General features: G+C 63.8%; 1 protein-coding gene across 1 annotated transcript in view; it reads right to left on the bottom strand.

Moving 5' to 3' along the window:
- The window catches only part of HMCN2 (hemicentin 2), a 36,986-nt gene that overhangs the window by 22,951 nt on the left and 692 nt on the right, over window positions 1–13,343 (bottom strand). Inside the window, exons 2-30 of the mRNA XM_032200506.1 lie at window positions 13,047–13,117; window positions 12,363–12,521; window positions 12,044–12,166; window positions 11,524–11,695; window positions 11,238–11,344; window positions 10,914–11,034; window positions 10,565–10,828; window positions 10,264–10,408; window positions 9,870–9,991; window positions 9,515–9,787; window positions 9,279–9,420; window positions 8,523–8,650; window positions 7,923–8,072; window positions 7,255–7,428; window positions 7,057–7,152; window positions 6,322–6,446; window positions 5,921–6,065; window positions 5,091–5,203; window positions 4,621–4,777; window positions 4,248–4,413; window positions 3,005–3,132; window positions 2,609–2,881; window positions 2,436–2,519; window positions 1,944–2,135; window positions 1,643–1,770; window positions 1,396–1,543; window positions 1,033–1,159; window positions 543–697; window positions 140–418 (exon numbers count right to left, since the gene is read on the bottom strand). Coding sequence (XP_032056397.1) covers window positions 140–418; window positions 543–697; window positions 1,033–1,159; window positions 1,396–1,543; window positions 1,643–1,770; window positions 1,944–2,135; window positions 2,436–2,519; window positions 2,609–2,881; window positions 3,005–3,132; window positions 4,248–4,413; window positions 4,621–4,777; window positions 5,091–5,203; window positions 5,921–6,065; window positions 6,322–6,446; window positions 7,057–7,152; window positions 7,255–7,428; window positions 7,923–8,072; window positions 8,523–8,650; window positions 9,279–9,420; window positions 9,515–9,787; window positions 9,870–9,991; window positions 10,264–10,408; window positions 10,565–10,828; window positions 10,914–11,034; window positions 11,238–11,344; window positions 11,524–11,695; window positions 12,044–12,166; window positions 12,363–12,521; window positions 13,047–13,117 — 4,467 coding nt within the window. The remainder of the gene's footprint in view (window positions 1–139; window positions 419–542; window positions 698–1,032; window positions 1,160–1,395; window positions 1,544–1,642; window positions 1,771–1,943; window positions 2,136–2,435; window positions 2,520–2,608; window positions 2,882–3,004; window positions 3,133–4,247; window positions 4,414–4,620; window positions 4,778–5,090; window positions 5,204–5,920; window positions 6,066–6,321; window positions 6,447–7,056; window positions 7,153–7,254; window positions 7,429–7,922; window positions 8,073–8,522; window positions 8,651–9,278; window positions 9,421–9,514; window positions 9,788–9,869; window positions 9,992–10,263; window positions 10,409–10,564; window positions 10,829–10,913; window positions 11,035–11,237; window positions 11,345–11,523; window positions 11,696–12,043; window positions 12,167–12,362; window positions 12,522–13,046; window positions 13,118–13,343) is intronic.

The raw sequence follows: 13,343 nt of genomic DNA, 5'->3' as shown, positions 1-13,343 counted from the left end.
GAGCGCAGCCACCCCAAGCTGATGGAAAGGAGATGGACAGGGGAGAGACCCCTCGGAAAGCCCCCAAACCAGGGGAGAGACCCCTCGGAAAGCCCCCAAACCAGGGATGCTTCCCAAGTCCTGGCACCGGGTGCCTTACCATACACCTCGAGCCTCACGGTCCTGTGCGCCGTGCCCACGGGGTTGGTGGCCCGGCAGACGTACAGCCCCGTGTCCTCCTCCTGCGCCCCGCTCACCCGCAGCACCCGGCCCCCCCTCACATAGGTGGTCCTGGTCCCCGAGGGGAGAGGGCGCCGGCCTCTGAACCAGGCGATGGTGGGGGCCGGGGAGCCCCGCGCCTCGCAGGGCAGCTGGCCGGAGCCGTTCAGCAGCACCACCACCTCCACCAGCTCCTCGGCACCCAGGATGGAAGGGGGAGCTGGTGGAGAGAGGGGCATGGAGGTGGGGGAAGATGCTCGCCCCTCCCCAAGTTCGGCTGCATGGGTGGGTGAGGGTTCAAGGGGATTGAAAGGGAATTGGGTGGAGGGCAGCCGGGGACTCACTGTGCACGTGGAGCTGGAAGACTTTGCTGTGCTGGCCGGCAGGGTTGGTGGCCAGGCACTGGTAGGTGCCCTGGTGCTGGGGTTGGCTGCTCGGGATCCTCAGCACCTGCTCCTCCTCCAGCAGCTCCAGGTGAGGGTCCAGAGCTGGGAGAGGCCTCGGGGGACAGAAGGGTGCACGCGTGACTCGGAGCCAAGCACGGGCAAGGGACAGAGCCCAGGGCAGGGAGCGATGGCACCAGCTCTTGGAGGGGTTTTCCATGCTGGTAACGTGCTGGTTTTGTCCCAGCAGGGAGGAAGCAAGGGCTGGGGAAAGGTTTTCCCAAAACCCATCCCTGAAAACCTCTTTTTGGCCCAGAGTTTTGGAGAAGGGAAGGGCTTTTCATCCAACACATCGTGCTCCCCTGTTGCATGCCCCCTGTTGCTGTCTCTTTGACAGGACCACCACCCTCACCCCTCCAGCAGGTCCCAGCACCCCCCCGCAGCCACTTACTGCCCATCCTTCATCCAACGCACCCGGGGTGGGGGCACCCCCCTGCTCCGACACTCCAGCAGCACCTCGGAGCCCTCCGGTACGGAGACGTTGTGAGGCCACCGGGACCCGGACATGCTCGGGGGCACTGAGGGCAGAGGAGGTGTGAGCAGGGGTAACAAGGAGCACCCCAATTTTGCCACCCTCCTGACCTCCCCATGCTGATCCAGGATAACAAGCTCAGTGTTCCCAAAATTGCACGCTGGATGCGGCCCAAGGGACCGCCCTGCCCCCAGCCCGCTGGCTGCAAGGGACCTCCCCCAGCCCACCGCAGCCCACCCCAGGGTCACCATCGCTGGGTACAGGGGACGGGGACCGAGTCACCCAGCACGAGCAGGGCGAAGTGTCTGCGCGCCTCTCCTGCCCTGCTCCGGGCTCTGCAGCTGTAGGTGCCCGTGTCCTCGCTGCGCACCGCGGCGAAGCGCAGCGTCTGGCCCCTGCGGAGCACGAGGGGACCCCCAGCTCCATCCACCTGCAGGAAGAGAGGGAGGAAAGGGGGTGTCAGGGGGAGCCAGCAGCACGCCTATCATGGGGGGGCACAATGCCACCACCCCCTTCCCCTGTGGCTCACCGGGTGCCCGTCCTTGTGCCAGGTGATGGAGGGGACGGGGGTGCTGGAGACGTTGCAATGCAGCTCCAGGGGCTGGCCGGCCACCACCGACACATTCTCCCAGCCACTGCCCATCATCTCCGGGGGGCCTGGGGGAAGGTGAGAGCTGTGACAAGGCACGGTGGCATCTGGCTGCCTCGTTTCTCCCCAGACAGCACACAGACCCCATGCAGCAGCTCTGCCCATCCCCACCACCCCCACAGCTCGCCCCATTTGGGGAGCATCTCACATGGGGCAGAAGCCCCCTTCCCTCTGGCCGTACCGTGCACCACCAGCGTGGTCGTGAGGCTGACGGAGCCCACGTCGTTGGCTGCCATGCAGGTGTACTCCCCACTGTGGCTGGGCTGCAGGGCGTGGATGAAGAGCGAGCCCCCGTCCAGCAGCTCAGCACCTGGCACGGCGTCCTGCACCTCCACCGCGTCCTTCCACCAGAGGACGGATGGCGTGGGGGTCCCTGCGTGGGTGCATGGAGGTGGGGAAAGTGTTCAGGCAGGTGATGGGTGCCCCATCTCCCACCTGTGCCAGGCAATGTGCGGGCTGCCTGGGGAAATCCGTGCTGCCCCACAGCTCCTGCGCCATCCCCACCTTGTGCTACCCAAGAGCCGGGTGCCAGGAGCTGGGCTGAGCCCAGAGAATGAAGGACAGGGGCATAGCAGTGAGGAAGGAGCAAGGATGGGTTAAGTGGAGGTTCCCAAAGCCAGACAAACGAGGACACCCAGCCCCTGGTGAACACCAGCTTGCACGGAGCCCTTACCCTTGACCGGACAGGTTATGGTGACGTTCTCAAGGAGAACCTTCTCCAGCAGGACCTCTGCACCATCCCCCAGGTACGGAGGCTCTGGGGGTTGGAACGACCCCAATGCTGGGTCAGCAGACACCCAGCCCAGCCCTCCCCACCCCATCCCATCCTGTGGTCCCAGCGCTCACCCAGCACTTGCACAACCACCTCCACGGTGTCCTGCCCCACGCTGCTGCTGGCGATGCAGCGGTAGCGTCCCGCATCGGAGAGCTGCACGGCCCCGATGGTCACAGCTCCATGGGGCCCCCCCAGGGCTCCCCGCTCGCCCTCCCGCAGCGGGCGGCCGTCTTTGGACCAGCTCAGGCTGGGGACGGGGTCCCCGTGGGCCACACACGGCAGCTCCAGGTGCTCTCCCACCAGCGCCCGCAGCACCTCGGGGCCACGCTGGATTCGTGGCGGGACTGGGACAGAGAAATAAGAGAAAAAAGTGGCATGGAGGGGTGGCACAGAGCTGTGTTTACAACTCACGGCTCCCCACGGTGATGCAGAAGCATGCCACGTGCCACGGGCTCAGCAGGACGTACCCTGGACTCGCAGGCTGTAGCGCACCGAGGCGTTCCCCACGGCGTTCGTGGCCGTGCAGGTGTAGAGGCCGCTGTCTGCCTCCTGGGGCTCAGCCAGCCGGAGCGACCCCGACGGGAGGACGGTGTACCTTGGGGTGCAGAGGGAACAGAGAAGCCGGCTGGGAGGAGCAGCCCTGCTGCCCTTTATCAGCCTTCACCCTGGACAGGAGCTAGGGGCTGACAGCTCACCACGAGGCAGCCACGGGAAGGTCCCCATGGCCACAGGGAGCCCCGCAGAGCTGCGCACAGGGGGAAAAAAAATAAGCTTTGCTCTGCACCCGTGCAAGGCTGCAGCGTGAACCACCAGTGTGGGGGACAGGGTCACCACTGAAGGTGCCGGGGGTCCCCGTGGAGCTCGGCCCCTGCAGCTGGAGCTGGCCGTGCTCTCGCGCCCAGCACCATCTGCGCCGTGCAGACATAACATCATCGCAGCCCACGGCCGCCCGTTCCGCCCCATAAATCACTCGGCCGTGGGGAGCAGCACAGGGCCACAGGGAGCAGCCACAGGGAACGGGATCAAGAACGACAAAGCAACACGGTCCCTCGAGAGGCGTGAAAACAAGCTGCCTTCCCCAGCCAGCCACAGCAAGCCTCGGGTGGAAGGAAGGAAGCCACGAACAGAGATTGGGGTCCGCAGTGTGGGACACCCCTTCCAGCACGCTGCTAACAATGTACTAAGCAGATCTTGCTCCATCAGGGAAGACCAAGACACTCAATAATCAAACACACCCAGGCACTTTGCAGTTTTCATCTCCCGTTGTATGATTTTGGTGGTCCCATCACCGCCACCAGCCCCACGGGGACAACTCTGCCTCCCTCCCCATCCCATCCGCGTGCTTCAGCATCCCCGCTACCCCATCCCCAGGGAGCAGCAACGTGCTGAGGGGCAGATCATGCGCTGTGAACATCAGCACGTAGCTGTCTGCTGAAGCTGAGGCTGAGCAGATACGGGCCCGAGCCATGGAGCTGCAAGCCAGCCGCTCGCTTCGCTCCAGTGGACAAATTCAGACCAGCTGCGAAACTGGGAGCAGAACCCAGCGTGAAGGCGCGTGGGAGCGAGGGGGTGGTGGGAGAGCGGCTGCCCTGGCCAGCAGCCACCGCGAGCTCTCTTTGAGGAGCAGCAGCGAGTGCTCAGAGCACCAGGGCAGGATCCAACCCTCAATAACCCCAGGAGAGCTCCCCAGGGAGCAGGCAGAGCCGGTACCTCGAGGAGGAGAGAGGCAGCAGCTGGGACTCGCGGCTCCACGCCACCAGGGGAAGGGGAGAGCCCTGCGCCTCGCAGGGCAGCGTGGTCTCCTGCCCACGCACCGCCAGGACGGTCACAGGGGCTGATATCCCCCGCGATCCGTTCACGCTGATCCTGGGCTTGGCTGGATGGAGAGAGAAAACAAAGCTGGTGCAGGAACGCTCCACGCACCCCACAACCCTCAGCGCTGTTTTCCCCATCCCCAAAACCCATCCTACACGCGGCTCGGGCAGCCCAAAGATAACAGGGAAACCAGGAGCAACCACAGCCTGTGGCTGCCCACCCTCCGGAGAGGGTTTACCAGGAGCTGGTCCCAGTGTGGAGCACTCACTGCTGATGGAGAGCTGCACCTGCCGGCTGGAGAAGCCTGCCACACTGGCAGCCGTGCAGAAATAGGTGCCGGCATCCCCCGGAGAGGGTGATGGGATCAGGAGGGTCCCGTTGGGGTTGAGGTGGTAGCGTGGGCTCGGCGAGATGGGCTCCGTGCCCTGATGAGGAGAGGAAGAAGGCAGAGACTTTGCCATGAGCTAGCAAGGCCAAGGGCAAAAAATAAAATCAATAAAATAAAATATAATAATAACAACAATAATAGGCTCTGTGTCCATCAGAGCAAGCTGTCTTGCTGATTCCAGCTTCCAGGGGCGCTCAGTGCCACCTCCCCAGGCAGCCACAGCGCACCGGTGGGCAATGTCCTCTCCACACACCACCCAGCACCCAAGGGTGCCCCTGGCAGCAGGACGCCAGCCTGCTCCCACACAGAGCCACCCTCCCAAGCCCCCCACCTGCTGGGGACACTTCTACCTTGGTCCAGGTGACTGTGGGGGTGGGCACGCCGGTGGCATCGCACCGCAGGGTGACGGCCACTCCCTCGGTGGCAGCAACCAGGGCAGGACCAGGATCGATGCTGGGAGGAACTGGGGACAGAGAGGAGCACCTCACCCTGCTGGACATGGCCTCAGGGAGCGGGGCTTTGACTCACAGCTTGCCAGCACCCCCAGCAAACCCCCATCCCGTCCCCAAACCCCTCCAGCACCGTCCCCTCTCTCTGCGCAATCACCGCTGTACACAGGGGCTGCATCTCCAAAAGCTCACATGCTTCCCCAAAAGCTCACGTTCTTCCTCAAAAGCTCAGCCTCCCAGGCTAGATTTGCCTAAACCTCACCCTGCTGCAGGTGACAGCTCCTGGTGAAGCCCCTGCTCTCGTACCCAAAACATTTGGCACCCGACCCCAGCTGGCGACCAGCCCCGAGCACCCTGCACATCCCGGCTGGGCACGGAGCTCCACCAGCGCGGGTCAGCAGCCCAACAGGCAGGATGGATGCTTCATTGCACGTGTCCAGAGTCGAATTTCATGTGTCCTGGCTGGCTAGCACTCACAGAGCCACCAGATGTTCTCTGAGCCTGCTTTGTAGCCGCACCGCGCTGCCCTGGGGACCGTTCCTTACGCACAGATCTGGCTTCGGAGTTTTTCCTGCCCTGACATGCTGCAGCAGCTCTTCCAGAGCGGTGGAAAAGCCTCGCTCCAGCCAGAGATCCACGGCTCCTTCCCACTGAGGTCACACAGAGCTGGCAGCAGAAGCCAGGGGACAGCACCCACCCCGACCACCCCGCGGGGACACCCGGCCTCTCACCGTGGACCACCAGGGCCATCTCCTGCCGCTGCGAGCCGAGGGCGTTGGTGGCCACGCAGGTGTAGGTCCCCGCGTCCCCCCGCGACGCCTGGCCCACGTGCAGGCTGCCGTCAGGCTGGGTGGACAAGCGGCCGCTCGGGGCTACCTGGACAGGGCAGAGACAGGGAAGTGGAAGGGATAGAGAGGGGCAAACATCACCTTGCCATGCTGCCTTTGGGGCATACCCAAAAATCCCATGCTTGGGTCATACAAACACCCTGATGGTGCGCCCTTCCCAACCCAAACGCTCCCCCAGCATCTCCCACCGGCAGCTTTGGGCACAGATGTGCCCCCACGAGTCCCCCATTCCCACAGAGCCCCCACTGGCCCCATGAAGCCCCCCCTGTCCCCACGACCCTCACCGGCTGCCCGTCCTTCAGCCAGAGGCGGGCAGGCAGCGGCCGCCCGGCCAGGATGACGCACGGCAGCCACAGGGGTTGCCCTGCCAGCACTCGGACCACGGTGGGTGCCAGAGCTATTGCTGGGGCTGGGAGAGAGAGGGGAGAACAGGAAAAGTGATATTAATTGGAGATAAATTAGCAAGGAACACGGGGGAGAATTAATGTCCTGCTTTAAAAATTAACCCAGACGTCTTCCAGACCTTCCTGGGGACGGGCAGAAGAGCCCACAACAGAAATGCGCGGCTGACTCAGGCTCCCCATGGCACGGGGTGTTTTCTCCCCCTCCCAAGCCACCCAGGATGGTGATTTTTTGATTTTCTGCATTAAGTGCATTACATTCATTCCACGGAGCAGCCCAGCAGCCTGCCCAGTGACACCCGGACTGCTGCAGCCCCCCCGCTGCCACCACCAAAAAGCTGCTCGAGGCTTGGGGTGGCCATAAGCCCCTGCACCGCCTCTCCTCCGAGGTCCAGAGCTTGGCTCAGCACAAGCCTGCTCCAACATTCAGCCCCCCCCAGGAGTTTGGGGGTGTTTGTCTGTGGGTCTGAGCGCACCCCAGTGCTTTTGGGCAGAGGTGGATGAGTGCTCCTGAACCCATGTTGGGGAGGGATTCAGTGGATGGCTCTGCCCAAGTGCTTTCAGCCCACCTCGAGCCTCACAGGGACCCACACACCAAAAAACCACAGAAAATCAAACCTTGTCCAGTGACCGTCAGCTTGACTTCTGCTCGGATTTTCCCAAAGTCGTTCTGGGCTTCACAGACATAGACAGCTTGGTCATCCAGCGAGGCTCCTGGAGCACCGAGGGGGAGCGCACGGAGGTGCTGTGTGAGCGCACACCCAGGCAGGACGCCTGCACGCCCTCTCCATCACTCGGCACGCACGCAGCGCTCACCATCGATGAGGAGCTCAGCCCCAGGCACCCCGTGCTGCTGCACCACGGGCTTCCCATCCTGCCGGGACCAAGCCACCTGCAGTGGCAACGAGCCCTCGGCACGGCACGGCAGGGTCACGCTGTCCCCGATCTCGACCTCCAGGTCCCCCAGGGGCTCGGGGAAGTGCGGGGCAGCTGCAGGAGAGAGCAGTGGGAAGGGGCTCGGGCAGGGCTGCCGCCCCCCTGCTGCAGCACCCTGGCTTCCCGGTGCCCAGGGCTGCAAAAATGCACGAGCCAGGTGCCTTGAAGGGTTACGAGCATGATTCAAAGCATTTGTTGTTTTTATTACCCCGCAGCTTTGACCCTCAATTACACTCAGCACCCCTCTTGCTGAGCAAAACCCTCTTGTGCTTTTCTACCGTTAACAGATTCAAGCCTTACTGCCCCCAACGAGACCCCCACCCTCCTCTTCCTCCTTCCCAAGCTATTCCAGCCCTTCACAGGGAAGCCCTGAGCACCATGGGGGGGGTGCCTGGCTTTTCAGACAAAGGCTTAACCCCCACTTCCACCTAATCCCACTGCTCACACCCTGCACCCCAGCCTTGCCCCATGCAACAGCACCCACAGGGGTCTCTGCCCACACCCCGAGCCACTTCCCTCCTCCCAACCCCAAAACCCCAGATACTCACAGCCCACATCCAGCACCGTGCTGGCAAAAGCATCGCCGGCCTCGCCGCGAGCCTGGCACGTGTACGGCCCCGAATCCTCCTCCTGCACCGCCTGCAGCCGCAGCACGCCGCGCTGGCTGCCCGCCGGGAACGCCGCCACCTCCTGCTCGCCTGCCCCAAAACGTCCCCATCAGCACCCCAGGGACCCCGTGCATGACGTCCCCAAGGGCAGGCGGGGGTCCCGGTGCGGGGATGGGGCTTGCTGTCTGCGAGCGTCCTGGCCCGGCTTCACCTTTGTGCCACGCGATTTGGGGAGGGGGCACCCCCGAGACCCAGCACTCCAGGGTCACGTCTTCTCCCACCAGCGCCTTGACGCCCGGTGTCACGGCCAGGATGGCAGCAGGCTCTGTGCCACAGGGAGAGAAACGGCTGCAGGTTATCCCTGCAGCACTCCTTGTGCCTTAATTCACCCCGAGAGGACAGCGGAGACCCCAGAGCCCCTCCACCACCACCCTCCTTTTGGGACAGTCCTGCCCACAGCTTGCACAAGCAGCTCCCAGCACTGCAGGAAAGAAAAAACCCTCGTGCACAGCTGGGATCCCCCTCCTGGGGTGCCGGTACCGATGTACTCCAGGCTGATGGCTTGCTCGTCCTGCCCCAGCAGGCTGTTGGCAGAGCAGCTGTAGTTCCCCGCGTCCTCCGGGACCGCAGCCCTGATGTGCAGGGTGCCCTGAGAGTCCATGAAAACCCTGCAGGGGGTGGGAAAAGAGGGGAAATGGTGGGAAAAGAGGGGAAACCGAGCCCTGAAAAATGACACTGATGAGAAATACGGTGAAATTAGTGATGGGGCTTGGAGCCACCCTGCACACGGGATAGGTTTGCTGAGCACTGGGTCGATGTGGTTTGGGACTCAAAGCCAGCTGCGTCAGCCCCCACAGGAGGGAACCTTCTCCTTGGAACCAAGGAGAAGCATTGAGGGTTGAGCACTTTCATCCCCAAAGTAAAAAAAAAAAAACCTTCCCCAAGCCCACTTCACAGCCTGATGTGGGGTGGGGAGGGGGAAGCCAAAAGCAGAAGAAATTAAAGTACAAAGATCATTTGGAGATGGGTGCACAGCGGGCTCAGAGAGCTCCTCCCCACCTCGAGTTCCCCTTGCTGGGGTCTGTGCCTGGATAAAGCAGGATGGCTTTGAAAAACACATGTGAAATTAGGGCCAGCAATACGCCAACCATCCCAGCTGTGCGGGCTGGGGATGCCTCAACGCCTTCCTCTCCCTGTTGGCAACCCCCAGCCCCTCTCCCAGCCCACACGGCCCCACGAGGGGAGCACCAGCCCCAGTGGGATGCAGGATGAAGGCACCCCGCTCCCCGCTGTCACCTCTGGTCCTGCTCCAGCACCCAGCCCCAGCGCTTCCAGGTGATGCGTGGCTGGGGGTAGCCCCCGGCCGTGCAGTTCAGCCGCAGCTCCTGGCCCCTGCCGAAACGCTGGGGGCTTGCATCGACCTCCACCCACGGCGCCTCTGCATGGGGAGGGGAAAAAAGGACCACGAGCAGCACATCACCCCGTTTGGCTCCCGGGGTGACAAATCTCCCCCGGTGTGGGGCAGAGCCTACCCTGGATGAAGAGCCAGACGGAGGCGGTGGCGGTGCCGTGGGCACTGCGGGCGATGCACTCGTAGGGGCCCGCGTCCCCCGGCTGCACGCGGCTGATCTCCAGCGAGTGGTTCTGCAGCAGCCTGGCCCTGCCGCCCTCCTGCAGGGCCACCCTCCCGTCCCAGCTCCACGTCAGGTTGTAGGGCACGGCGCTCAGCACGGGGCAGGACAGCACCACGTCGTGGCCCGGCGAAGCCGTGACGTTGCCCGGAGCCTGGAGACGCGGCGGTGGCTCTGCAAAGGCAGCGTGCTGGGCTGGAAGGAGCCTGAACCTGGGGATCCCTGGGGACCAGAGCTCGGCAGGAGCTGCACCCACCTGAGACGGAGATGTAGGCACGAGCCCGCGCCACCCCAACCTTGTTCGTGGCCGTGCACTCGTAGAACCCTTCGTCGCTCTTGGATGCCGCGGGGATCAGCCAGCTGACGTTCCCTGAACCTCTATGAAAAAGAAACCACAGGATCAGCCCCATTCCAGGCACTTGGGGTGGGAATGCCATGCCCACAGCTGCTCCAAATTCCTTGGGATTTCTCCTGTTGGAGCTGGGCATCACACAGACACGTCCCTCGGGTTTCACAACTCCCTCAGGATGCTCGCAGCCAGCAGTGCCCAGGGTGGCGCACAGCATCCCTCCACCAGCAACATCGGGGGGGGTTGTGCTGCCTCCGTGCAAGTCCAGCAGGGAGCAAACTGGGCCAAACTGGAGACCAACCTGAATTGCTTCTCCTCCCCGAGCCTGGCCCCAGCCCGGCTGAGCTGCATGCGGAAGGGCAGCTCGCTGTGCGCCGAGCAGGAGACCCGCTGCGGCTCGCGGCGGTAAGCCCGGATCCTGCTGGAGATGTTCACCTGGGGCAGGCCTGGAAGCAGTTGGGGACACACACAGACATGTAACGCTCCTTGGGAGACACCAGGAAAGGTGGATTTAAAATACCAAGGCGGAAAGCAAAGCAGAGGGGTGCTGGAAGGAGCCTTTGAGCCCCCTGGAGAAGCGGTGCTGAGCAGGGACCGCTCACCGGGGACCACGCTGGTGTAGGTGACGCTGGAGAGGCGGTGCAGGGGGTGGCCCTGGGCGTCCTCGCCCTTCACCTTCAGCAGAAAGTCCCCAGGGGGGGCACGGAGGGGCGAGCCCACCCAGAGGTGCCCCGAGGAGGTGTTGGAGAGGGGCCGTAGGGGCAGCGAGAGGAGGGCACGGCCGGAGCTGTTGAAGAGCTCGATCTCCTGCAGACGTCCTGGGGGCTCCAGGCCGCTGCAGTTCACCACCACAGAGACAGGCAGGCCTGGGAGAAAAGCAAAATTTAGACGTGTTCCAGGCTGCAGGAGGCATGGAGGCAGAGTGCACATCGTGGCAAGTGCCAGCCTCACCTTGCAGCGGCCGCTCCCCGGGCTGGATGCTGTCGGGGTCGGGCTGGGTGGAGAATCCGGCTTGGAAATTGATGCTGCTGACGCCCGTGATCCTCACCGAGTGGCGGCCGCTGCTCTGGGTCTGCAAGCAGGACGAGAGGCACTTGCCGAGGGCAGAAGGGGAAGGAAGAGGGCAGCAGCCAGCCCCTTGCACCCGCTCAGGCAGCTCGGTGCCCATCAGGAGAGCCCCGAGCACGGGAGAGGGGCAGGGGCTCTGTGGGCTCTTTTTTTTTTGGGGGTGTCCCACCTGGAGGGGACGACACACGGGACCTGGCACCAGCCTACCTTGACCTGCCACATCCCTGGCTCGTGGGGCTGCACCGCCACCACCACGGCCGAGTTGGGGATGCTGAGCAGCTCCTTCAGGTCGCGGCCCTTCTCGAGCACCTTCCCTGCAAGGAGAAGCAAAACTCTGGGATGGGCACCCCGGGTGCTTCCCCAGCCCCTGCAGCCGGCCAGGAGCCCTCCATCACGCACTTCTGGCTGCTGGAGGAAAACAGGGACTCACAGGGATCCCCAAAATGCTCCCCAAAGCATCTCCCCTCTGCCTGCTGCTCCTCTGGGCACCCACCTGCCGGGTCCCGGACCTCGATCTGCGGGGCCGGGCCGCTCAGGGAGACGGTGACCTCCTTCAGGCTGGGGTCGAAGGGGACGGGCCACGTGTGCTCCCCGCCATCCTCATGGTCCGCAGACAGCAGGTGGACTTTGGAGGCCTGGATGGCCTCTTCCACCCACTTCAGCACCTGGGGGCAGGCGGGGGAGGATTAACCTGGATCCTCGCCGTATGGCATCCCCATTTTAGGGCTGTTTCAGAAGCAGGGCTGTATGGCAGGGGCACAAAACCCCAGGCACACCCCTCCCGATGCAAAGGGAACCGAGTCATTTGGTGTGATTGCAATTGCCAGGTGGCTCCTGCTCCACCATGGGGGAGCAGTCACATCCCCTGGCTCGCCCATGGGAACAGAAACCTCGTTTGCTTGGTTCAAGGCTAACGCGGGGCTCCCAGAGCAACCCAGAGGTGCCTTGGGCACGAGGATTGACCCCGGGGGAATACAGGGGCTGGGTCAGACCGCCTCCCCGTCCTCACTCACCTCCTTCACCTGCTGCTTGTCCAGGTGGAAGACCTGCCCGGAGCTGGTGGCCGCGATGCGCTCGTACACGCGGTACCCGGGGTGGCTCCTGTCCCCGCAGTCCCCCGTCAGCACAAACACCACCTGCCAGGGTCACACCAGGGTCCCCTGCAGCGTCCCATCGGGGACAGCACACCCCGGGGGGGACACATCCAACCCCCTGCTCGCTCAGCCACGGTGCCGCGTCCCCGCGTGAAGGGGTGATGGGGGCAGTTCCTCGGGGCTTGGAGCCACCGCCGTGCGCCTGCCCGAGCCACGTCTGGCGGGGACACGGCCTCACCTGGGACTGCTTGTGCTGCAGCAGCCGCAGCAGCTCCTCCTGCTGCTCGTAGTCCTTGGCCCGAGCGTCCGTGAAGACGTAGATGAAGGAGCCGGGCTGCGAGACCTCGGCGGCCAGCCTGATGGCTGCCACGCTCATCTCCGGGCAGTCCCCCCCGCCCTGTGGGGATGTGACACGGGCAGGGCTGGGGTCCCCGCTGTCCCCGTGCCATGCCGGCTTCCCAAATCCATCCCCATAACGAGGGCTTGCATTTCTTTGCTGGAGCATGCACAGCGTGATGGCCCCATGGGGCCACACGGGATCACAGCTGAGCCGTTCTCGTCCCACATCTGGTAATTAACACCCCACCCCATAATGACTCCAGCCCAGTGCAGCCCCGTGAATCCACCCGTAGGGCACACTCCTGTGCCCACCCCAGCCCACCGCCTCCAGTGGCCACCCCAGGCAGGGGGCTCGGGGGCACGGCGAGGACCGGCTCCTGCTTCCACGGGGTTTTGTGCCCTAAAAATCCCGCTGACACAGCTGCATCTAATGGGGAACGCAGCGGGATGGAGCATTGCAGGGCAGGAACCGGGCTGGGCAAAGCGCAAGAAGCTCCCCGGGAGCGTTTCAGCCGGCAGAGCGCGGCTGAAATGGTTTAAAAGGCATCGTTTTTTAGAAGAGAGCGTTGCTTCGGCGCTGTACCTGGACTTGGAGCTGCTGCAGGCGCTGCTGGAAGAGGCGGGGGTCCGTGGTGAGGGTCGCGGGGCCAACCTCTGCGAACACAGAGGTCCCAGGTCAGCCCCTGACCCCAGCCGAAACACGGGACACGGACCTGGGCCTTGGGGAGACCACCAGCAAACGGCCGCCGACCCCCACCTACTGCCCCTGACCCCATCTCCAACAGTTTTCATTGAACTTCAGCATTTCTGCTAAAAATAAAGCCCCGGTCCTGCTCTCTTCAAGGGAGGTCTGGGCTCTTTTGGAGAGCAGCCGCTATTT

The sequence above is a fragment of the Aythya fuligula genome, chromosome 19, assembly GCF_009819795.1.
Source record: "Aythya fuligula isolate bAytFul2 chromosome 19, bAytFul2.pri, whole genome shotgun sequence".
NCBI classification, from domain to species: domain Eukaryota; kingdom Metazoa; phylum Chordata; class Aves; order Anseriformes; family Anatidae; genus Aythya; species Aythya fuligula.
The sequence above is the reverse complement of the archived record's forward strand: the minus strand, read 5'-3'. Positions and strand labels throughout refer to the sequence as shown.